At 33.0% G+C, this 24,945-nt stretch overlaps 3 protein-coding genes across 52 annotated transcripts; 1 reads left to right on the top strand and 2 right to left on the bottom strand.

The window, feature by feature from the left end:
- The first annotated feature begins 4,852 nt into the window (after window positions 1-4,852).
- LOC123920959 lies at window positions 4,853-10,557 on the top strand. 50 transcript variants are annotated; one of them, XR_006813862.1, is made up of 13 exons: window positions 5,382-5,658; window positions 5,760-5,798; window positions 5,893-5,972; window positions 6,093-6,138; window positions 6,537-6,625; window positions 6,734-6,825; window positions 6,940-7,044; window positions 7,326-7,444; window positions 7,679-7,813; window positions 8,053-8,146; window positions 9,102-9,153; window positions 9,696-9,833; window positions 10,316-10,557. XR_006813862.1 is itself a non-coding variant. In XM_045973321.1 (3 exons), exons 1-3 carry the CDS (start codon window positions 5,640-5,642, stop codon window positions 6,763-6,765), a joined length of 357 nt encoding a protein of 118 aa, XP_045829277.1. In that variant the 5' UTR covers window positions 5,353-5,639; the 3' UTR covers window positions 6,766-6,789. The 50 variants fall into 50 exon arrangements, 1 of the variants encoding a protein (XP_045829277.1); XR_006813872.1 differs by lacking the exon at window positions 5,760-5,798 and having other exon boundaries at window positions 4,853-5,687; window positions 6,081-6,138; window positions 6,940-7,224; window positions 7,679-7,795; XR_006813871.1 differs by lacking the exon at window positions 6,093-6,138 and having other exon boundaries at window positions 7,679-7,795; window positions 9,691-9,833.
- An 880-nt stretch (window positions 10,558-11,437) lies between these two features.
- LOC123920957 (eukaryotic translation initiation factor 3 subunit F-like) lies at window positions 11,438-15,654 on the bottom strand. Its single transcript, XM_045973319.1, has 6 exons — window positions 15,338-15,654; window positions 13,917-13,996; window positions 13,575-13,804; window positions 12,117-12,238; window positions 11,927-12,040; window positions 11,438-11,786 (listed from the first exon to the last, which is right to left on the bottom strand). Exons 1-6 carry the CDS (start codon window positions 15,554-15,556, stop codon window positions 11,697-11,699), a joined length of 855 nt encoding a protein of 284 aa, XP_045829275.1. The 5' UTR covers window positions 15,557-15,654; the 3' UTR covers window positions 11,438-11,696.
- A 5,956-nt stretch (window positions 15,655-21,610) lies between these two features.
- LOC123920956 (probable aquaporin PIP-type 7a) lies at window positions 21,611-24,522 on the bottom strand. Its single transcript, XM_045973318.1, has 4 exons — window positions 24,088-24,522; window positions 22,462-22,760; window positions 22,123-22,263; window positions 21,611-22,000 (listed from the first exon to the last, which is right to left on the bottom strand). Exons 1-4 carry the CDS (start codon window positions 24,422-24,424, stop codon window positions 21,908-21,910), a joined length of 870 nt encoding a protein of 289 aa, XP_045829274.1. The 5' UTR covers window positions 24,425-24,522; the 3' UTR covers window positions 21,611-21,907.
- Window positions 24,523-24,945: the final 423 nt, after the last annotated feature.

The following is a 24,945-nucleotide window of genomic DNA, read 5'->3' as shown; positions in this document are numbered from 1 at the left end:
GATTGTACTATTCTACTATGTTGGTGTAATTTTCATTGTCTTATGTCTTATCTTTTATGCTTAGTGCTTTGACACCATACATATAAGATTGATCCCATTATTCAATCAAGACGTGTGAGTTAAGACAAATTTTGTTTTTAAAAATAAGTTGTTGTCCGCTAAAGTTCATATACAAATGGTTTAAAGTTGTTATAATTAATTTGTATTTTATTCTTTGAAGTGAAGGAGTATTATAACTTAAGATTGAATTAAGTGGTTAAGGTGATCTTGTATCGAACATATTTTAGTTAATGAAATATTATGAGCAATCTTTCGTAAAAAAAATGGTTAAGGAATTTTATCAAAGAAAGAATTGATTGGAAGAATTCAAAAACAGTGAAACAAGAAACATGTAGTTGTAATTATTCATTAAAAATAATATGAAGAACTTGGTCAGAGGTAAATATATTCTCTGACAAAATATTTTTAATTAATATTTAGAGAGCTGTTATTTAGACACAAAAAAGTATAGACAAAAGATGGACATGTTCTTATTTATACATGTTGCACGCAAATTGATGCCAAAAAAATATTTAAAAATTTTGAAACCGTATTTTTGACACATTTTTGTCGGTATTTTGTGTTGAATTATCATTTCTCTAATATTTAATATGCACCCATTTTAAGGAAGAAAGAAATATATATTTAAGTTTGAGGGGTATGAATAACGATAAATTGGTTCATGTGATAAGAGATTTATGCCTCTTAAATATAATAAATGGTTATAAGTTCAATTTTTAACTTTTGTGAATGAAAACTATTCTGTTGAGAAAAAAAAATTCATCTCATATACTAGTATACTCTAAAAAGATAATATGATAACATCAATTGGCAAATTAATTGAGAAAATATAATATGATAATACACCATTTTCAATAAATTTAGATAATTTATAAAACAAAATGAAAAATGTTTAGAAAAATTATAAGAGTATCCTAAAAGTACAAGTCATAAAAAGAAATTAAATTTTAAAAAAAATTTGAAACATAAAAAGCATCCACATATGAACATGTATTACTTCTTGAATAGATGTTTTACTTACTTGCAATTGGTTTTCTTAGATTTGTCATACCCTACAAAAGTATTTGAAATATGATTTGAAGACTAGAGTCGATCGATCATGTGTTATAAAAATATCATCAGTCATAGTATAGACTCATGATATTGATTTAATTTTCAATTATGAAACTTGGGGGACAATCTTGTGTCTCTTCTTTTTTTTTTTTCCCATTTTGTTTGTTTTGGTTCATGTTCATTTTTTCTTATTATTGACCGATAGAATATGTCGACCAAGTTGAAGAATATTGTATTTTTCATATTTATTTATTTTAAATAAATGATAATTACTTACTGTTCTGGTAAAAAACAAGGGGGTTTGTATTATTGATCAAATGGTGTGATTACACTCAGTTCAATCCCAACAACCCTGAGAGTTTTATAAGTCAGAATTCGATCTATCTACAGATGAAAATATGAAACTATTTATAGACCATTAAAGCCTTCTTCTCCAAGCTAGGGTTCCTATAAATCCGGTCTTCAGCGCCTTTTTCGGTGATGCAGCGTGGAAGTAGGAATAAAACCTTGGTCTCCAAGCCATGACAGTTTCAAGGAGTTGTTTTCTTCATTCCCAAGTTAATCGCTAAGGCAGGGAAGGATGAAGATATTTTGTTATCGTGAGTAAATCCGTCTTAGGGGCGTCATCCGTCATTGCTTACCTCGCCTAGACCTTATCTCGCCAAATGGACGTTTAGAGTTTTATTGTTTTGGGTCTGTTTCCTTTCTCATATTAATTGGGCTAGTTTGATTTTACCTCTAAGCCCATTGCCCAGTCCACTTACTAAATGTATATTGTGATGATAATTATTTACTAAGCAAAAATTGGACTTTTATTATGTCTCTCAGTTTTTTTTAGTAGTTATCCATAATGAGTGAGTAGTTAAGGTTTGCATGTTCAAATAATTTTGTGATAGACAGAACTTATATATATTAATGAAGTGCAATTATTTTTGTTTTGGTTTCATAAGCCTGTAGTCTCTTTTAGTAAAATTTAAAGGAGAATGTTAACGGATTTCGATAATCTCATACTCTTTCTCTCATGTTTCCATTTAACATCAATCTCAATTATTCATTATTTTTTTTCTCTTTTCAAAACTATTTTCTTTTCCTTCTTTATGAATCACCACCTTAGATGAGAAACAAAGAGAGGACAGCACCAAAAGAACATGAGAGGGTCCAAATCCGAATGTTAACATGTGACTTTAAAACACATATTAATAAAATAAATATTTTTTATTGGAACTTATGCATTCAACTCTTATATGAATTCTTTAGGGCACATGTTAGTGATTCAAAAAATGAAATATTTTATCATAATTCATGTATCTAATTCATTTTTTAAACTTAATCACAAATTAATTACACAAAATTTGAGAGAATTTTTCTGCTTTTGGATTCTTAACAAGACCCATATAATCCCTTTAAATAGTGAGGCAGTACTTAAATTAGGACAAAGAAATTGGCAACCGGTAATCACAAAAAAACAGTCCACATTCTTTCATGCACTTTCTACAATTCCCAAAGATCTTCAACTATTCACTAATGTCATTTTTTGTCTCTTGAAACTTGACATGGCATTGGATTATACTAGGTTTTGTTTGTCTTGCCTGCTCTAACTTCTACGTCTTTTGGACAGAAGCCGTTGAGTTTACATGTTACTCAAACTTTAAAAATAAGCATTAAGCAACCTAAAATCTTAAATTTGATTATATTTTATAAGTAAAATCTTAAAGCAGTTTGATGATATAAAATATAAACATTATTTATTCCTAAAATATCATTTAATTAACTTTTATTCCTAAAACAGTTTGACATTATTTACACACAACCGAGTAAAAACCCAAATAAAAATATTCATTATAATAATATCAACATTATTAATTGAGTTAGGTCTTATGAACTATCGTAAATTATTTTATTCTTATGAAACAACTTTCTAGAAAAGATATTTAATTTGGAGAATAATATTATTTTTATAAATACACCTAGAAAATTAATGAAATTATTCGTTTCTTAATTAGTAACCTTAAAGTTTTGTTCCTTATATTATTCAAAATTAGAGGGAGTATGTTATGTTAAGCAGCTATCCACATTCTACAAAGAACTAAGAATTAATTTGTTAGTAGATTGAGGGCCAATTCTATTGTGCACGAGTATGACATGTCTCTTCATTACGTATACATTTGGTTTTTATCATTGAATCAATAAATCACACCAGATATGATGTGTCTTACTGATCTAATAGTGAAAAATACAATTGTATGCAAGACAATTTTGTTTGTGCATATTAAGCAGAGCCTAGACTGATATGCTGAAAGCGCATCAAATTTGGTTTGTTGAATGTTACTATCACTAATATATATATTATAATAATTACATATGAACAAAATGTATCACTAATCGTTTATTGGATGAAATTGATGAGTTTTTTTTTTTTTTTGTGGTGTTATAAAGTAACAGAGAAAAAAGATAAAAAAAGAAATAAATAGAAACTAAGTTCCAAAGCAGACGGTGGACAATTTCAGTGGGCAGAGCACCTCGAATGTAATCCCTCCTTTGCCATAAAATCTGCGCATATATTTTGTTCGCTAAGAACATGCGCTAGTGTAGTGCTACCAATCTCATGCAAACCATCAATAATATGAAGGATGTTCGTAGCATAAATGTGCAATTGTCCCGTCCAACATTAGCCAATTCAACAACTTCCAAGTAATCACTCTCACAAACAATGTTATTATAACCTTTGTTAAATTGATTAGTATTTCACCATTTACGTGAAATTTATTTCTACAATTGTGAGAGCCACTTGCCATTATTCTTTATTTTTGGTATTTTGGTTAGGTTGGTTTAGTCATTAAAGCATCTCTCGCAGCCTAACTTAAAAATAACATAATTAAGGTATATGAATGATTTGAAGAACAAAACTAAGGGTTTTGACAAAAGAACCTTACCTTTAGCTAGCTTCCTATGTCTTTTTGTAATTGTCCAAGTATCTAAGAAGTGCATACTGTTTGCTTCATGAAAAGAAGAAATTAAATCTAAGAAAACAAAAGGTGTTTTAGTGTGCATTGTTATAGGATAGTGATTAAGAAGTCCAATGCTAGAAATGGAATGAAAGAAACAACCTTTTTCCTTATCTTCCGTGTCTTTTACTACTTTATTGTCTCCACCACTTTTGTCGCTACTTTTTTAAGAATACTACCTACTATGCGGAAGATTAATTATTAAAAATTAGATTAAGCATGCACTTGGCTTAATGGTATTTGGTATCATATTGCATATTGGTTATTGCATGCACCACTTAAATAAAGAGAATTGGAATAGGTTTATGTTAGTTAGCTAGTGTTAGATACAACAAACACATAATATACGATCCTTATATTATGGATGTGCTTTTTTGAGTCATGACAAAAAGACAGAATAACAGTGATTGTTCGATTTATATATGTTGATCATGGCCATTAGCAACAGTCAAACATTCCGTCCACTTTTACGCTGTTATTGTTTTGTTACATTGGTTTCTTGGGCTAGTTGGGATCTAGCTAGCTAAGGTAAATGTGTTTGAGACACTGTCGAACATTAAAAGTGGACATAATTCCCGGTCAAGATTAGAACCATGGTTAGCCATTAACTCCTTCTACTGAACTCAACTCTTGTCACACTGTCGGAAATGGAGACCTATTTGTTGATAGTTTTGGCATGTATTGATAATTTTTAAACGAGTTTATCTTATAACTTTTGTCATTGTCGACTCCAATGGTGGACACTCATGTCTTTGGTAGTATCTCTCCTAAGGAGAATATTTGGTTGAAACTCATTAGGGAGATAACTATTTGGCTCCTCCAATGGAGGCTCATTCATCATTGTAACTATTTGATTTGATGCTCAATCTTAAGGATGCATATTATAGAAATCCTCTCATAGTGCACATTTAGTATTGATAGATTATAATCTATAATATACATAAAAGATTATAAACTTGGAAACCCTAATGCAAAACCCTAATGGATTGACCAATTAGCAATAGACATCTATAGGCTTAGCAAATTACATTCATCCACTAATTATTTGCCAAATATCTTGTGTGGACCACTCTCCTAAAGTATTCCAAAACAATTGGCTGGTATGATGGCTGGTTTATTTGATGGTTTATCCAAACAATTGGCTGAGTTTGACATTTCATCTAGACAAATGAGATCTTGACACATACAAGCTTCCATTCATTCAGTAATGGTAACAAATGGAACACATGCATTGAAGCCCACATAAGTATATATTTCTCTCTGTCAGAATTTTTTTCATTTGGCAAGTTTTTTTCTCTCTCTTCTCTCCCCCTCTCTCTCTCTCTCGTACGCTCTTCTCTCCCTCCTCTCTGCCTCATCTCATCCATCACCGTAACATCCACCACAACCCACACCACCACCTACAAATCAATCACTCGTCAGAGGGAGGGAGTGGCCGAGTGTGAGAATATTTTCTGGGGAGGGAAGTTCCGGTGAGGAAGAGAGAGTTCCGGCCGTGATAGAGAGTTCCGGTGGCGTTTCATGGCGGTGTTTGGCGACGGTGATGTTTCTTGCTCCTTCGTTCATCTGGTTTGATCTTAGTTTCTATACTATTTTTATTTTTATTTTTATTTTTTCGTTGCTTTTTTTTTTTGGTTGAAGATTGGAGGTGGTGGTGATGTGTGGTGGTTATGGTGGATGGTGATGTATCTCCAAATTCATCTTCTACATTTCATCTTTCTCAATTTGTCAATTTTCATCTCTGTAATTGGTACTCTGTGTTGTATTTTTGCAGGCTCCATGGAAGAATAATGCTCCTTCAGACCTCCACCTTCCTCCAAGCCAGCCAAATCTGGTGGTGACAAGCAGAAGAAGGTTCGTTTTTCTCTTCAAAGTTTTTTTTTAATTTTTTTTTTTGCAGCTTTTGTTTCATCGTATGTGTAATTAATAGTGAATTTCAGAGCTTAGATTCATTTTTTGTAGACTCAAATCCAGGTATAAGTTGTTATTGCAAACTGATCATGCCACAACAACATCAAAGGTATTGTATCTATTATGCAATGATAGTGTGATTTTAGAGGAATTTTTAATTAGGAAAAACTTGTATGGAAATATTCAGGAACTTCTTAGTATGAAATGCATATTAGATAATGAGATTTTTAATCGTCTGTGGACAATATCAAAAGATAGTTTGCATAATTTATTTCAGATGTATGGTTCTTGATTTACAAAGTTTTTCCTTATTATGCTCTATGTTCTTAACCTTGCATCTATTATGAAATGATTGTGTGATTTTAGAGGAGTGCTTAATTAGTGTTAACATACATAAATGAATTTTTCAAACAAAGGAATGATAACTGAGTAGCTACCTGTTAATCATTATCTGCTATCATATTGTTTTGGTAGAAAATTCTCAACTTTCTTGTCTTTTAAATGCAGGATGACAGAACCTGCCTCTAATGTGGCATCTTGCAGTGGAACTGCAATGGAGAAGTCATCAAAAGGATATTTTAGGAACATTCATACAAGTCATCAGTTTTTACTTTATCATTTTAAGAAAATATTTATATTCTGGATTCAGTCTATTATGCTTCCTAGGATTTCAGCGTCTAATTTCGACGTAAAACGTTGTACAGATAACACTTGCAATGGCTTCTTTCTATTGTGATTATTTCTCTCCAAATACGGCTTACAAACCAAAGATGTGGACAGAAGCTTGGACTGGCTGGTATTGATGCTTTGTTTCTGATTTCTTAGGTTTCCATAAGAATATGATAAATGTAATCTAGATATAATATAAGCTTGACTATACAATGCCTCCGTTCCTCTTCTATGCTTGCAGGTTTGCCGAGTTTGGAGGTCCGGTGCCTCACCGACCTGCTGAAGACTTGGCATTTTCAATTGCAAGATTTATGCAAAAGGGGGATCATTTATCAATTACTACATGGTAACTTCATTATTTATTGAATTTAATGTGTAACTTTGTAGGGTTCACCGTATTTAAATATTGAACTTGGCCATTCATTTTGTTTATTTCAATATCATGGTGGAACAAATTTTGGGAGAACTGTCGGTGGTCCTTTCATTGCTTCAAGCTATGACTATGATGCACCTCTTGATGAATATGGTAAAACACAAAGGATTCCAAAACTTGGCATAACCAATAAGAACTCACTTGTATTTTACAGACCTAATTAGGGTTCTTAATTTTGTTTCTTCTGTGTGCAGGATTGCTTAGGCAACCGTAATGGGGTCATCTGAAGGATTTACACAGAGCAATAAAACTCTCCGAACCGGCTTTAGTTTCTGCAGATCCAACCGTTACACGGATTGGAAACTATCAAGAGGTATGCATGACTTGTTTGGATGTCAATAAACTCAAAGTGGGCAGCAGATATGGCTATAGGACTTGGTACCGGAGTTCCGTGGATGTCAATAAACTCATCTCTCTTTCAAACTGTTTTTCGTTTTTTATTTATTTTAATTTTTGCAGAAAGCATTCTAATGATAAAATTGAATAGTTTTGATTTTTAACGATTTATGTTTTGTGGTGTTTGTTTGTTTGTTTGTGTTGGACATAGATAGTTGAAGTTTCAACTTCCAAAACTGGAAAACATGGATATGTTAAGTGACACTGACATCTTCACTGGCTTGTGATGTATTCAAGAGTATTAATGTGATGAATCTTTTGAATTCAGGTAGAAACTGAGGATGAGGTACTATTATATTGCTCTAACCTGTTTCTTGTGATGTATTCAAGAGTATGCAGACTTATTTTCCCAAAGTTGATCAATTTTTTCCTATCATCGTTTGTTTTTTTGAATCTTTTGCAATAGACTTGGTTTTAAGAAGTTGATCAATTTTTGCGGTTTTGGTTTTGTAAATTATTTGCTAACCATTTTACTTTGCTAATTTGCTAAATATAAGGCGGTTTTGTTTTTTTATACATTTTTAGATTGCTCTTCTTTCTCGCTTTCTTTTGGCATACCTGGCGACGTGAATGGGTGAACAGGGAGCACACACAACAACAGCGGCAGCCTCCGACGTAGGTAAGGATTTCATATCCATTCTAACCCTAATTTGGTTACCTACTAATCCTTTATTTAATGCATTCCTAAATGCCCCCCAAAACACATTTAATTGAGCTCATGTCACATCACTACATTAGATATGCTTTAAGTATGTAACTAAGTTAAAGAAACACATTTGTAGAAACAGTCCAATACTAGATGTATCATTGAGATAACAAATTTACTAGACTGGCTCATAAGTTTTTCTGTTTTATAGCAAAAAAGGTTTGAATTTTAGCGCTTGCAAAAGAGATAACATTTCTGTCGAACCTGTCATGATGGTACATTAATCAAATGAGTTAGTAACAAAAAATCAAATATACTATCAGCAAACCAAACCAATAATGTTTGATGACAGATATCGGTTAGAGCTAATTTAATTTAGATTAGTAGTTTTGTCTTTCTAGCTGATATATGTTATCGAACAAACATCAATAGTGGAAACCAAGGTTTTCAATAACACAATTCAAAGTAAATGAAACAAAGAGGTTAGTTTTTGAAATTTGAATTTTCTTTAATTAATTATAATTTTCTTATTTCAAAAATCAAAATTGTTGTAACCGATTCTTTTGTGCACACATAACTGATTTTATTTTATATGTGATTCTTTTGGCATGGTAAGTGCCACTTTGTTGGTATTTCTGCACTCTTTTGTTTATCCATATTTTGAATCAGTTTCCTGTAGTGAGGTGCATGCCTCTAAGGAATTTATGGTTTATGTGAGGCATACCTTCAACACTTTATTGAAAATTATAGATGTTGATTTTAATTTTATTGTACTCATGATTTGTGGCAATACTTTAGCTTATGAAATTGCATGTTTGAAATCTCCATGAAATTGAGCTAAGTTATGAGAGTTGGCAGATAAGTTCAGCCGGTGTATACTAAGATCTCCATGAAAATTACTTACCATTTTTATTTTACCGCAACGCAGAGCACAAAACGAAGGGATAATGACGACTCTGCAATAGAATCTGACATCAAAGGTACCCCTTTCTGTTCAAAAATATTGAACTCAATAGCTAGAGTATTACTCTTTTGACTAACCATTATTCACTTTTAGAATTTTCACCTTAAGTCGCAACGCAGAGCACAAAACGAAGGGATAATGACGACTCTGCAATTTCTGTTCAAAAATATTGAACTCAATAGCTAGAGTACTCCTCTTTTGACTAACCATTATTCACTTTTAGAATTTTCACCTTAAGTCATACACTATTAAAAATTATAATTCATAAATTTTCGTCTCTGATTTATAAATGGTGGGTTTGACTATAATTGTTGTGAAGGAAATTTCCTAATTTTTAAGATTTTATTGTTGTCATGTGCATCATAAAAGTATTGAAATTATTCATTTGTGTGGTTTTGTTTACATTTTAGTGACTAAGGAATAATGAATTAGGATTTATATAAAAGTGCTTACATATCATTACCAGAATTTCACTCATTCTATTTTTAGCTGTGCATTTGACAGCATGTTGAAGCCATTTGTGACAATTTTTGCATAACTAATACATGTGCAGTGCAGATGGGATAAATGCAATTGTATCATGAAAGCATGCTCACAAAAATGTGTTAACCAATAGTGTGCAACTATTTGGTTGCCATACTTTTCTTTCTTTCCCAGAAAAGTTACAAGCCTCCTAAAAGACCCTTGACAAACAAGGTTTGTTGGTCTTTTACTCTTTTACATTTTTGGTTTGTTATATACTTATATGTATTCAATTTTTTAGTTATTATAGGAATGTTTGTTAGCTTTTTGGATCTGTATATATATAAGGCTTTTATTATGCAAACCTATCTAATTGAAATAAATGTTCATAGTGTAAGCCTTTTATTTCTTATATATATATATATATATATATATATATTGTTTGCAATTTCATATATGGTTTTCCATTAATCTATAATCCACTCCATCCCAAGAGAAATTAGTTTGCCAAATGTAGTCATTGTTGTGCTTAACTAATATTGAGATTTGAGAGGAATATAAATTTTGTCATCTAATAGTCTAAATACACATTAGATTGCGTACTACATTACTTTGTTAGCACATAGTTTAGTGGTTTGGCTTTAATTTTGGTCACACGACATGTTCTTCCTATGTGGTGATACAACAAGCTTAAATTGATTTCTTTTTTTGTGCAGGTTCTCAAAATCATAGTTTCCAGCTTGCTTTAATGTGAGAGATTTGTAGTAGATAGTATTTTTGGGAGTTGCTAGATGGATTTCAAGATGATTCCTATGAAGTTAGTAACTTAAGAGTTTGAAGAAAAATTTGTAAAATCTAAGGAAAGAGTTTCTTTTGTGGTGTTCTTGCATGTTATAAGGAAGATTGACATGTTATAACTTATAACTTATGATTCCTATCTCTATCATTTTGTTTTCCATGTGTTATTTTTGGATATTTATTTTGTGATTAACATCATCCATGATTGAAATATATTTGGCGTTATGGATGATTGAAATATATTTGGCGTTATGGTGATGTATTTTATTTTAGTCATTTTGATGTCTTTTTCACGTGGGTATGTACTTTATTTTGATGTTCTTTGGATATGGAATTTCAATTGCGATGTAAATGGTGTCCCCCTTTGTTAATTTCCGCATGTTCATGACTAACTTTTTCGGCTAATAGCATCCATGATTGGTATATAAATGATATCCCCTAAGGAATTTGCATATGCTTATGACTAATTACCTCGGCACATAACAACCATGATTGGTATACAAATTACGTTCCGCCGAACCCGTGCAACGCACGGGGAGCCGTCTAGTTAGATATAAAGTTATTAGTGAGACCTATAAGTTGTTGAATTGGACAGATGAAATGCTAATGGGATATTTAGGATGAAAATATAAAAACAAGTGATAAGTAATGAGTACTAAGATAACCTATTCAAGCACTCAATTGTAAATAGCTAGGTTGGACATGCCCCTGGGTTGATCATTTCTGCCATTCTTGTGTCCAGTTTCAAATAGGGTTTCTAAAGAAAAAAAGGTTGGTCCATCCATAACTTCTTTAGACTACTGTCCCGGCTTCCTGCATTCTCTGATTCATACAAAAACTTGTGAAGCACTCCGGCACTCACAAAAACAGGATCCAAGAAGTAGGTCATCATATTTCCCAAACAATACAAAGATTTTGTCCTATAATAAAGCAACAAGTACTTAAGTAGTGGTCAGAGTCAGACTCTAGCATCCATTCTAAGATCCCACCAAAATTAACTCATATCCTTATTCATGTGTTGCATAATTCAGAAAAGTGTGTAGGATGAGAATAACTATTTAGCATTGCATAGCCAAAGATTGCAGACAAAAGGAACCTAATTTTTCAAAGATGACATTAGATATTACATAAGTGAAGTCCGTGAACCACTACAAAGCAACCTCGAACAAAAAAACCAAAATTACCTAAAAGTGCATTATGTTGGTATTAAAAAATTACAAAATACTGATATTCCAAGTTTCGGGAAATATCACATAATGACGACTTCCCTAAGCAAAATTGTATTTGTTCACGATACAATCATAGAATCTGAGCAGCCGTGTTCAATTTTTCAGCCAGGCTGAGCTGTGTCCTTGTGATGCTAGATAAGTATAGCATGAGCAAATGATCCTGAAAATCATTAAACACTCGTCAGCCCCAAAACCCTTAGAAGACGTGTTCATAAACCAAGAATATAAGAAACTGTTTTGACGGCCAAAAGAATTATTCTCATATCAGTCCACTACAACATATCCCAAAACCAAATTTACCTCCAAGCTGTCATCCACAAGCTTATGAAAAGCCGAGGAGGGGATTTTGGGGAGGGAACCTACAGCATCTGATATACATTTCCCAATTTTGTTGTCTGGATCAACACGCCCTTCCTGTCATGAGAGAAAAAAGTTGAATACAACAAAACAAATAGCAAAATGAATAGAAAAAGCAATCCCAGCAGCATACCACAACATCATCAACGTATTTGTAGGTGTCATCAATCAAAGCCAGTAGATGTGTCATTGATGCTTCCATCCCTTCTAATTCAGATGGGATTTTATCAACATAAGTTGATTTCAGATTATCAACTGTAAATGCGAGAAGTTAACACAAATCAGGCTTTTAATCATTCAGGTCAAAGAACATTTGTGTTCCATTATAGGCATCTCAAAGCCACAAATTATACTGATACAACACTGATGATAGCTTTGATTGTAAAAAAAAAACACTGTTGATAGCTTTCTTCCATGATAAAATGGTATATAAATACGACTCAATGAATAGAAAACTTAACTATAGATGTGATATTTATATGCATCCTATTTTGCATGAACTCGATCACTATCTAAACTAAGAGGCATTCCTCTCTAGACACAAGACACTATCTTCTATACACGATGACAATTATTAACACAGAGGAGAACACAGAGAGGAAAGGTGGCTATGAAATTATTCTTATAATAAAACCAAGGGAAAAAAACAAAGAAGAAAACATGAATACAGCAAAACAACTCAAAACTGATTTAAAAGAGACCACATGTCTTCTTACACCATCAGGAATCCAAACATCTAATTTTAATCTAAAGGAACTTCAATCTGAAATACCATAAAATATAATGTCCTAAAATACGTGAGTTATATTCCACGCAATGCACCACATTCTAACAAAACACTGTATATTGTCATAAATTTGGGATTCATTCCAAAGGTAATTATACTTGTCATCAAAAACTGGTCCAAGAACATGGGAACAACACAAACATATTACTCGGGATCATTATGATCTCTCTCAGCCATCAAAGTTTACTTTTTTGTGGAAAAAGATTAAAATATAACGACAAAATATGACATGTCCGATTTCAACTGCAGTACACCTTGTGCATATCCAAAAACCAAGGCTGCAGATGATCTAAGTCCCATTATTTACAAGAAAATGAACATCCAGGCTTTCAGGAAATCGTCATTTCACACGGGCAAGGTGGTCAAAATCGAGATCCTGCCCAGGCTCAGAAAGGGATCATAGAATCATAAATCAGGACATCGTAATACGGATAGTAAGATCCTGCGATTTCTTCCTCACACGCCAGGCATTCTTGGATATGATGATGCAAAAGGGAGTCTAGATTAGCTCTTTTGGCAAAGTACGAGGATATCTAGATTATGTGTGCAAGAGCTAAAACCAAGTCACTTGCAAAATACTTCTGATCAGGAAAGATTTTCTTAAAAACCTAACCTAGAGCAATATCACCAATTGGTCAATTAAAAGAAAATTTGAAGAACTACACTCTTCGGATGTATCCCTGAATGAGTTGATGAAAGCAAGCAAATAACTTCTCTGCAACTATTTTATAGAAGAAAACAAATAGAGCTTGTAAAAAAACAGAAACAAACATATAATAAAGATGAAATCCAAACAATACATACATCCAATGCGTTCAGCTTCAACCATACGAAGATCCAAAGGAATTTCTTGAAACTGTGCAGCAATTTGCTGGTCTCCAAGAGATAAATTGTTTGAAACATATGCTTTTATGGTGCCCTCTCCATTTGCAAATCCTGTATCGACAGTCAAATGTATGGGGTTGGATACTTCTCGAGAATAAAAGTCATGGATTAATGCACTGCCACCAGTTACTCCAAGACCAGTTGAATACCTGCATGAAGTAACCAAACTTATCAATTATCCTCACAGAACTTTAAAATTTTAACTTAAGTTCAACAGGAATTTTTATATTTATACAATAAGTTTCAAAGAATTGGACTTACCATCCAACTATAACTTCCTTGGGATTCACTTTTTGGTGGGATAGTAACATATTCTGGTGGTACTCAATATCCAAAAGAACCTATAAGAAAATATAAATGAAAATTAGACAAGTTTTTTCAACCTTTTTATTTTGAGACAACCGAAATATGCAATTTTGTTCATTTTCATAAGCAACAGATGGACCAATATTGAAAAAGTAAGACTGTAAAGCTCACTAATTTAATCGACAACGAGGATCAATTGTGAAGCATACTATTCTTCTCAAGTAATAAACTTATCAACGCAGTGTATGTATATACATGCTACCCGATATTTTTACAATTAGAGTTAGTTTCTAAATTAACTTTATCATTTTCCTTAAGAAATGCATACAGTTCAACATCATAATTGCTTTTCATAAAAACAATTAACCCTACTTGAGGACAGAACTGCTGTAGTTAGAGATAAAAAACGTTGTCTATTTTCCCTTCTAAAGGTTGGCCGGAGAACTGCTCTAGTAACATGGACACTTGTTAGACTGTTTGGCCGAAAAAGGTTGGCCGGAGAATTCACTAAAAGATTCGGCAACAAGTATCTACCATCATCAATAGCAGTCAAGCCTTATCCCACTAAGTGGGGCCGGCTAGAAGGATCAAACGACACCATACTGTTCTATCATATACCATATTTCCATGTTTCTATCCAAATCATTAATCTCTAGATCTTTCTTAATAGTTTCTCTTATAGTTTTTGACTTTTTATAGGTCTTCATCAGTCTTTTGTGATTTGACTACCATCTATTTAATCTACCCTGCTTACTACATAATCTACAGATCTTCTCTCTACATGCCCAAACCACCTAAGCCTAGTTTCCACCATCTTTTTAACTATCTCTCTAGTATTCTCATTTTTAATCACTTATCATCTAGTCTTACCACACATCCAACGCAACAAGTATCTGCCATCAAATATACTATTTTATTTTCTAGATATCAACTTATCAACAATTTATGTATATTGATCCACATGTTACACCACAATTTATTTGCATTTATTTCAATTGGCGGGCGAGTTTGGCAAAATGACGGCATGATTTTTTTTTTACTTTCACCAGTTTAATCTAGTTTGGGGTCAGTTCTGTTGCGGGAATCGAACCGTGGTCCTCCCTACCAAGTTCAGCGTCAATCACCACTGAACCAACTAACGATTGGTGACGGCATGATTTTTGTTCATGCTCGAGAGTGAAGTTTTTTCCAAAATCGCAGTAATAATCTACACAGTTCAGCTTCACTCGTTTGTTGCTTCTTATAAGTTATAACTACAATTTGAAATGTTAATTTCTCTATCTTAAAATCTAGGTTAGTTTCGAACAATGAATGCACTTCTACAACGAAACATTGATAATTAGCGTGAACATAAAGCTGAGGAATATGTAGAAGACCTGATCACCGATCTCGTTGTGAAGATCGGCGTATGAATTACGGATATCAACGGTTCCGTCAGGAAGAACGGAACCGAGTAGTGTTCCGATGACGCGCTCTGCTTGGTCAGGACGACGGACATAGGAATCACAGATGTTGAAGATAACGAGAGGATGAACTTTTCCGGATAAGGTCTTTGAAGACGAGAATTGCAATACTGTGCGGTTACTTGCCGCCATTTTTGGTGCTTCGGTTTAGCTGGTTCACGCGACGTACCAAGCAAGGAGTGTGAGGAAGAAACCGTAAGAATCAATCTCGTGTGGGTCACCACGGTACCGAGAGGGTTAGGGTTTTTTATATGGGCCTATGTAGGCCCATAGGCTTCGCTGGGCCGAAATCGTATAGTTTGACTTACAGCCCTTTTTACTAGACTATTAATTGTTACCCTACTCATTTTCTCGCGCCTCCTACGCATTTACTCACTTAGGTAGAGGATACCACCAAAAACACGCTACCTTTCTAATGTCCTCTACTTAATTAGAGGATAGCATTTTTTAAAAAACTTTTCATCCACTACTTAAATAGCGGAAGCGTAAAACTGAAAACGCATAGAGCGCGCAAGAAACAGGTAGGACGGCAAAAAAAATTTTTTTTTACTAAATATACGCTTTTGGTGAAAAATAATTAAATTTAAATAAAATTGTGAAGTAAGGTAATTATTTATTTCATCATCAGTTACATCACACCACACACAAAGTATTGTACGCTTCCGATTGTGTGTGAGCTTTCGCAATTTTATCCTTAATAAAAGGTAGCACATCGTTAGAGTGATTAAAGTGAGCATATTCTCATTTTGACTACACCCATTTCGGGTCCTTTGTGGAATAAGGTTCTTATCTCTATTTTCAATCTCGCGGTGAAAAATTTGCCATCTGCATGGGCTCGGCAATCGACGATCCCCACATCCATGTACATTTAATGGAGAATGGATTCTTTCAAATTTTTTTCTCTCTCAATTTTCACATCTCAGTCATTAATCAAATTTTCTCCATTTCTTTTAAATATTATTTTATATTTATAATTTAATGGTCTAAAATGCCCACATTATTTTCTCAAATTCTTTTTCTACTTGAAAGAATCCTTTCTCCATCTTATGAATGTAATTAGATTTAGAAACTCACAATTATTACTTCAAATGAATATATTGTATTATTTTTCTAAAAACATACGATGAAACATAATAATGATCCAAAAAAAATAGGCGAAGAATGCAATTTTTTACAAATTTAGTAGCATAACAGATAAATTTGAGAGAGAGAAAATAGAACCAAAATACAGCTCAAAATAAGACATCACTACTAAGAACTACAAAACAAATCAAGCCAGCTAGTTGTACAAAAACACAAAAGGGTAAAAACATCCCAGCAAAGGAGCTTGTGAAAAGTGGGGATGTTTTTAAAGACCCCACCCACAATATATACATTTAATTTAACATTGCTTATATAATTACATTATTATATATGACTGTATATAATGTACTAACTACTAAGATGGTGTAACACATGTATAAATATTTTAGTAGTTTATCAAAAAATAAAACAAAGGAGATGTGAAAGATTAGAAATAACCTATAGAGCATGTACCAAAAAAAAAGAAGAAAGAAATAACCTATATAGAGCAAAATAATCACTTATCCAAAGATCAAGGGGGAACATATATGTCACACGCAATTAAAACTCACTCAAGAAAAAAAGGAAAAAACTGTGTGCATTGTTCTTGAGTAGAAGATTAATCTCATAATAAACTCAAAAGACAGCAGAAATAGCTAAAGTTCGTAATTTATTTTCAAGGGATGTAGTGGAGAGCATTCTTGTGACACCTCTTGTGGGCTCGGTTAGGGAGGATAAAGTGGTATGAGAGGAGGAAAAGAATGGGTGCTATTCCGTGAAATCCGGCTATAAGCTAGTTATGCGTCATATTATACGTAGTGATAAGTATCATGTGGCGGGTAACTGGAATATGGTATATGGAAAGCTCAAGCCCCGCACAAAGCTCGTCATTTACTTTGGCGTTTATGTAGAGGATGTCTTCCAACACGTTATTGTTTGTTACAAAGGCGAGTGGAATGTAGTCTCAACTGTCCCATGTGTGATGAGGAGATTGAGGATGAGCTTCATGTGTTCTTCAACTGCACAGTAGCTCAGGACAATTGGTGTGCAGCTGGTCTTTCTTCAGTTTTACATAACATCGTGTATCAGCAAACTATGCTATGGATCGCATTTTCGCTTTGTGCAGCAACGAGAATAGTGATGTTGTTGGAAGAGTGGCTATGTTACTCTGGTGCATTTGGCACAATCGTAATGATAAAATTTGGAATGACAATGTTCAGATGTCGAGCCAAATCGATAAACAGGCCTTTGATGCTTGGCGTGATTGGTATTCAGTTCATAAACTACAGTGTAACACCGAGAGTATGGCTACAGAACCAAGTCTATTAAGGTGGGTAAAACCAAATCAAGGCTGGGTAAAATGCAACGTTGATGTTGCTTTCGATACTGGCTCACGGAAAACCTTGGTGGGATTGTGTTTTCGTGATAGTAATGGTCAGTTCATGGCTGGTATGACACACTAGCAGCCTACTATTATGTCAACTTTAGAGGGTGAAGCATGGGCTTTACTGTTAGCTATGAATGAAGCTAGACATAAAGGATTAGATCGAGTTCAATTTGAAAGTGATTCGAAGATGTTGGTCGATGCTATTCACATGAAGCATAGAGGTCATTCTGAGTTTCTTTCAATTGTGCATGATATTGTTATTTTTATGTCGTCTTTTCTAAACTTTGAGGTTTAGTCTGTTAGGAGGCAAGCGAATTTGGTTGCTCATACTCTTGCTAGGGCGCCAATTCTTGGGCTAACTTCCATAGATTTGAGATGATTATCTTATATATTAAACCTTTAATAATTAACGATATGCATTAAGTTTGTTTGATTAAAAAAAAATTGCATAAATAATTTTTCCTACAAACTATATCCATGTGGCGAAAAACATAAAACAACTATTGACTGGTAGTGTGGTGATAGCGACAATATCCATGTGATAAGTTAGCTATAACATCTTGTGTTAAAAAAAAAAAAAATTAGCTATAAATAACATCATTCATTTACTTTCAAATAGTATTAAACAGCTCTTTGATTAAAGGCAATAATTCTAAAACAATAAAAATTAATTAGCAAATGTGAGCTGGTGATAAGTTTGACAAGTATTCTACTAGTATTATCATTATCATTAAAAAGGCATCACCAAATTATTTATGTTATCCTAATCTCAACAATTAGTATTTTTTAACAAAGTGACATGCACATGTAAAAACTCAAATTAAACACACATTGAGAATAGTGGATTTGAATCTAAATAACCACATAAAATATACAACATTTACAAAAAAAAAAACTAATCACCACATATTTTTATTTGTAGACAAAGTCACAAACATCACTCAAATTTACACACACAATTGTAAAGTTTTAAACTCAATCTCAATTTTGACAAAAAAAAAAACTCGATCTCAATAAAAATATTCAATTTAACAATATTGATATTATCATTAAATTAGCCTTACGGACTAATGACCACACTTTAACTCCACTAAAATATGAAAATTAGTATTATTTTATTACGATAAGCAAATAAATTCGGTCTTTCCCGTGATCATTGATCAATTGATAGAGATACTATATTTAATATGCAGAGTCAAAATTCGAACACATAATCTCCCAATTATTAACCAAGGTAAATTTTTAATCGATAAACTATTTGACTAAAAAATTTACCTGATGAAGCAACAAAACCAAATTGTACTCAGGTACTAATTTTTTTTCTTGCGGTATGATGAAAAATCATTATACATTGTACAACACGAAATCCATTAATGATGAATGGGATGGTCTCATGTTAGTGTTAGCTTGTTAGGTAACAACAACGCCCCCACCCAACTCAACTCCCCTTTCCTCACGATCCCTCCCCTAATTTGAAATTTCAATACCATAACAAGTGATAACAAACGCAAGTGTAGATAAAGAAACTCGAAAATTGCTTTTTAAATCCTCATGTGTCTCCCAACCGCCCAAAAATCCCAAAATACCCTCGGTTTTGGTCTGAGTATCGTTCGGTACATACGAACTGAAGGATAAAATTTCGGTTTGTAACTATCGAAAGCGTGTTTTATTGCTATCTTAGGGCGCAAAACTAGGAAAAACTCAATTTCGGTAGGTTGGTACCGAAAACGCTAGCGTTCGATAGGGTTGTACCGAACACGCTAACGTTCGATAGATTTGTACCGAACAAGCTAACGTTCGGTTCGTGCGAACCGAAATTGTCGAATATACCAGCAGAAACCCAAAACCTTCATCATTTGCGTCAAAACATTTTGCAAGGAGAGCATAAGGCAATTTTGAGGGTTTCTATCACATATTGAGGGTTTCATCAGTCGAACAACGATTTCACTCTGCTAATCCTTCCATTTCACTCTGCTAATCCTCGAAAGCAATCTTACAAGTAAGATTTCAAACTCATCTCTCTCATTTTCTTGCTTTTTATTCTGTTGTTGATTTTGATTTGATTATGTTCGTGTTTTCTGTCACCTAGGCTATATAGGGTCACTTCGGTAACTGCAGACCGAACCGAAGCGTTTTCGGTTCGTAAGTACCGAAACGTTAAAAAAAACAATTTTCGGTTCGTAACTACCGAAAAGCATGTTTTATAGCCTCTGGCCCATACGTTTTCCTCGCGTAGCAATATTTCGGGTTATAGGAGACAAAATCACATAAGTTCGGGTTTCATGTACCGAACGGTTTTTCTCAATGGCAAAACGGTCAACATGAGGGGTTTGGGAGAAGAATAGGGGGGCCAAAAAAGCAGTTTTCAAGAAACTCAAACTAGAAGTGGACAAAACATCGATGGACCATGATGAAAAAATGGTACCACATAGTGTTATTTTTGAAGTGAATAGTTAAAATACTTCCCTAAAATTTTTGAAGTGTCAAATAATTTTTTGAAATTGAGTGACACTTATCAAATTGTCCCTATGTGATGATGACGTGACCGTTAACTGCACACTTGACATATGCTAATGTGACGTCATATCATAGAGATAATTGATCATGATACAAGTTACGGGGATATAATTAGAGCTGGGTATACGGACCAAGGTCCGCGGGCCAACCCGTTTAACCCGCAGCCCGCACGGTCTTAAGACCATTTTTTTTGGCCCGTTTATATTTTTGCCCGTGTGGGTTGGACCGTTAAAACCGCGGGTTATGCGGGTTAAATCCGCGGGTTAGCCCGTGGCCCGCATTCTTTTTTTATATATATAATTAATTACAAAATTTACCATTTATAAATAATTTGGTCCATATCCAAATCCAACACTTTTAACAAAAAAAAAACCTTTAATGTAGGGATTTCAAGTGTTACAATGGAGGCATCAAGCAGGAGTGACTATTTTCCTTCGGTTTTCAATTAGTTAATTATATACATTACTGTTTTGTTTTTGAATCGGTTGGTGGTATTAGATTTTTGGTTGTACTTTTAATATTGGTTTGGACTATTAAATTTCTTTTTATATTTTGAACAAGTTAAAGTTCTTATTCAATATCATCTGGGTTTATTTTATGGATTTGAAGTATGTGTGGAGAAATAATTACGATAAAAACGAGTTGAATTTGATTTTAGTTGCATTATTTTTAAAGAGAAGATAAATAAACTCAATGATACATCACAAACTTTATTTATTTGTTAGTTCAAGTTATAACATAAAATTATTAATAATATAGTTTTTTTTAGCTTTTATTATATCAATATTTTACTAATTTTGTTTATTTTTTTTAAAATAGTTTTTTTTTGTAATAGTCCGCGGGTTAACCGTTTAACCCGCGGGCTTACGCGGACCGAACTCGGACTTAATTTTAAAACTCGTTTATATTTGATGACGGGCTTGTTCGCCTCGTTTAATATGCGGGCTTATGCGGGGCGGGTTAAACGGGGCGGACTAGCCCGCATACCCAGCTCTAGATATAATTGACTACAACTTATAAAATTATGATGTTAATTGACTGAAATTTAATTTGCGTCAATTATGCCACTATGACGCAACGTTACATTAGCAAATGTCACATATACATTTAACAACCATGTCATCATTACAGACGGAATAAATAGAGATAGAGGTATTTGACATTTTGAAAGATATTTGACATTTTGAAATTTTCATAAAAGTATTTGACGAATTTTACAATTTCAATGAGATATTTGGCTATTCACTCTTTATTTTTTATTTGGCAATTTGGCAAAATACACAATCACGAGATTTGTCCCATTATGCAACACACATCCACACCTTAATAATCATAATCATCATCATCATCATCATAAATTCATAATAACATTACACATTTACATACAAGTTACCAAATACAACACTTGAAATTTCAAAAATAAAAAGGATGATATATAAGATTAAACGGATCATAATGATGATTATGAAACGAAACCCACAAACATGTCTTGATTGATCACAAACCGTTTGATTCGATTACTTAGACTTGAAAGGAATGGCTCTGATTACAACTTGGTGGTAGAGTGCTGCTAGAGCTGCTCCAATAAATGGTCCCACCCAGAAAATCCACTGTATTAAATAAATTAATGAACACACGAGAAAAACGAGTTAGAAAATTCAAAAATTAAATAAATAAATTTGCAACATAAATAAAAAAAAGGAAATTAATTCCTTATAATTTTTCAACTTACGTGATCATTCCAACCAATGTCCTTGTTGAAGATAATTGCAGCACCAAGACTACGAGCAGGGTTAATACCAGTTCCAGTAATTGGGATAGTGGCCAAATGAACCAAGAACACAGCAAACCCAATAGGCAAAGGTGCCAAAATCTACTCATAAAATAAGCCACAAATTTAATTAGTTTTTTTTTTTTTTTTACAATATGCAATTTGTTAGTATTCATGTCAGAATCACGCTGACTCAACGTGATTTTGCAAAAACTATTGAGCATAGTTTTAAAAAAAATCACCGTAGATCACTGTGATTCTCATATATAGAATGTTATTTATTTTTAGGAGGGGACTTACAGGGACATGAGAGTCTCTGGCGCTACGTTTAGCATCAGTGGCTGAGAAAACGGTGTAAACAAGAATGAAAGTGCCAACAATTTCAGCACCAAGACCATCACCTTTAGTGTAACCAGGAGCAACAAAGTTAGCACCACCGTTTAGATCTCCATATCTTTGTTTACCTTCAAAACCTTTCACTACACCAGCACCACAAATAGCACCTAACACTTGCATCACCATGTAGAATAGTGCCCTTGTCAAGGACAACTTCCTTGCCAAAAATAGTCCAAATGTCACCGCTGGATTTATGTGACCCCCTGCATCACACATAATTTCAGTCTTGTTAGAAAATTTATGGAACAAATTGAATAACTTGTACATATGAAGACTAAATCATTTTAGACCAAAATTGACTAATAAAAGCTAGATTCAAAGACCAAACTAACATTAGATGCATTTAAGTGCATATTTCCGACCGCTAACTTAATTATGAGTCATGTTAACTAGTGTATTCCCGAGATACTAGTTAATTAGTGCATACTTAATTAGTATCTCATATTTTGAATATTTCAAAGTTGACTACATAAATTTTAAGATAGTTTTACTATATTTACAATTGTTTCTTAGGACATTTGTTAACATTTTCCTTAATCGATTATAAAAGTGTCTTATATTTAAAGATAAAAAGTTACTAGACACTTGATAATATATAGACATCAAGTGCAAATACCCGAGTTCGAACTTGAAATTCCCAGGTCCTAAGTACATATTGGTACACATATAATTACATTTAATTCCTTTTATTTTATCAAATTATTATGAATATTCATCCTTCAATTTATTTATTTTTATTATTAATATGTCATTATCATTTTTTTGAAGGAAATATGTCATTATCATGTTAGGTGTGTTAGTGTTGTCACTACCACATAGTTTATGTTATTCTTTGTGTTCAGCTCTATGTGAGCTTATCTCAATTCCACAATAAACTACTACTCCCTCCGGTCCTTTTTATAAGGAACACTTAGGGCAAAAAATTTGGTCCTTTTTATAAGAAACTTTGACCAATTTTCAAATGTTTTAAATGTTCAATTTCACTTATGCCCTTATTTATTATGAGAGAGAATTTAAAAATAAGTAAATTAGTTGAATAAAGAGTAATTAAATAAGGGTATATATGGAATAAATTTAAATTTATAAGAGTATTAAATGAAAATAATTATGTTAAATGTAATTCCTTGGTCTGTGTGATTTTTTTAAATTGTTCCTTATAAAAAGGACCGGAGGGAGTACTATATATACTATGAATTTCTTATTACTATTACTATCATCAACTTAATTAAATATATTTAATTCCTATAAAATTAAAATTTCTTAAGATAATTTTTTACATAAATTTAATTCCATTTTAGTCTCTATTAAAAAAATAATTGTACAAAAAATTAAAATCAAAATTGAACAGAAATTATGAATAACCATAAAAATTATAAATTTTTATAAGAGAAAAAAAACATATTTAACCTTTATTATTAATTTTATTGTTATTTGATCGGAAGAGAGCTAAAAACAATTTATGTCAGACCCCGAATCAGATTAAATTGGTGGTAAAAGCTTAATAAAAAAATAGTTAGCTAAGAAATATACCTGAGATTCCAGCAGTACAATAAACAAGAGCAAAGATCATGCCACCAAAAGCCCAAGCAATTCCTTGAATCCCAACAGTCTTACATTTGGATTCAGCTCTAACAACACCCATAACAGTTAAAACCGTTATATAAAGAAAAAGAAAAGTAGCAATAAACTCAGCTATTCCAGCTCTATAAAAAGACCATGAAGTCAGCTCCGACGGCTCAAAAAACGGCGCCGGAGGTGGCTCCTGATAGTCTTTTGGCTCGTCTTGGCTTTGAGCTGCTATACCAAGTGGCTGTCTTTCTGGGAATTTGTTGGCTCCCAAAGACACATCCTGTTCCTTAGCTTCCATGTTCTTTTTGCTAGTTCTAGATTGTTGTTGTGTTGTGTTGGGTTTGTGAGTGATGTGAGTGAAGAGATAAGAAGCGGATTTATAACGTGAATTGGTTTGAGTTAATGGAAGTGTGTGTGGGTCCTAGTTTGCGTATTATGTTGAGTTTTTTAATGTTTTTGTGGATAGGGACCATTTTAGGGGGTTATCCTAGCTGGCGTAATTCTAACTACTTTGGGTAAGACCTACCCATGTTCCGCGCAGTACTGGAACATGGATTATTATTGTGTTTGTGAGAATTGTTTTTTCTTCTCATTTTTAAGATTTGAATTCTGGACTTTTGCTTTTTAATCTTTAACTCAATTAGCTTAACTAAACTAGCTTATGAGAATTGAGTTAAAGGGAGTGATTAAGTCATGCGAACTTACTTAAATTGGTAAATTATTATTATGTTGTGAGAATTGAATCTAACTCGTTTAAAGTGAGTGAGTTAGTTATGTGAGCTTAATTTAGTTGGTAAAAAAAAATCGTATTATATATGT

The sequence above is a fragment of the Trifolium pratense genome, linkage group LG4 (genome assembly GCF_020283565.1).
Source record: "Trifolium pratense cultivar HEN17-A07 linkage group LG4, ARS_RC_1.1, whole genome shotgun sequence".
NCBI lineage: Eukaryota > Viridiplantae > Streptophyta > Magnoliopsida > Fabales > Fabaceae > Trifolium > Trifolium pratense.
The sequence above is the reverse complement of the archived record's forward strand: the minus strand, read 5'-3'. Positions and strand labels throughout refer to the sequence as shown.

Excerpts from the sequence above, each read along its gene's own strand:
- LOC123920957 (XM_045973319.1), bottom strand. The coding sequence starts at position 15,556 with ATGGCGGCAAGTAACCGCACAGTATTGCAATTCTCGTCTTCAAAGACC. Across the intron at positions 13,997-15,337 it reads ACAACGAGATCGGTGATCAG|GTTCTTTTGGATATTGAGTA; the intron begins GTCTTCTACATA and ends ATTTTCTTATAG. Across the intron at positions 13,805-13,916 it reads AAGGAAGTTATAGTTGGATG|GTATTCAACTGGTCTTGGAG; the intron begins GTAAGTCCAATT and ends TACTTCATGCAG.
- LOC123920956 (XM_045973318.1), bottom strand. The coding sequence starts at position 24,424 with ATGGAAGCTAAGGAACAGGATGTGTCTTTGGGAGCCAACAAATTCCCA. Across the intron at positions 22,761-24,087 it reads TTGTACTGCTGGAATCTCAG|GGGGTCACATAAATCCAGCG; the intron begins GTATATTTCTTA and ends TGTGTGATGCAG. Across the intron at positions 22,264-22,461 it reads CCAGAGACTCTCATGTCCCT|ATTTTGGCACCTTTGCCTAT; the intron begins GTAAGTCCCCTC and ends TTTTATGAGTAG.
- LOC123920959 (XM_045973321.1), top strand. The coding sequence starts at position 5,640 with ATGGCGGTGTTTGGCGACGGTGATGTTTCTTGCTCCTTCGTTCATCTG. Across the intron at positions 5,688-5,892 it reads CTTGCTCCTTCGTTCATCTG|GCTCCATGGAAGAATAATGC; the intron begins GTTTGATCTTAG and ends GTATTTTTGCAG. Across the intron at positions 5,973-6,536 it reads GTGGTGACAAGCAGAAGAAG|GATGACAGAACCTGCCTCTA; the intron begins GTTCGTTTTTCT and ends TTTTAAATGCAG.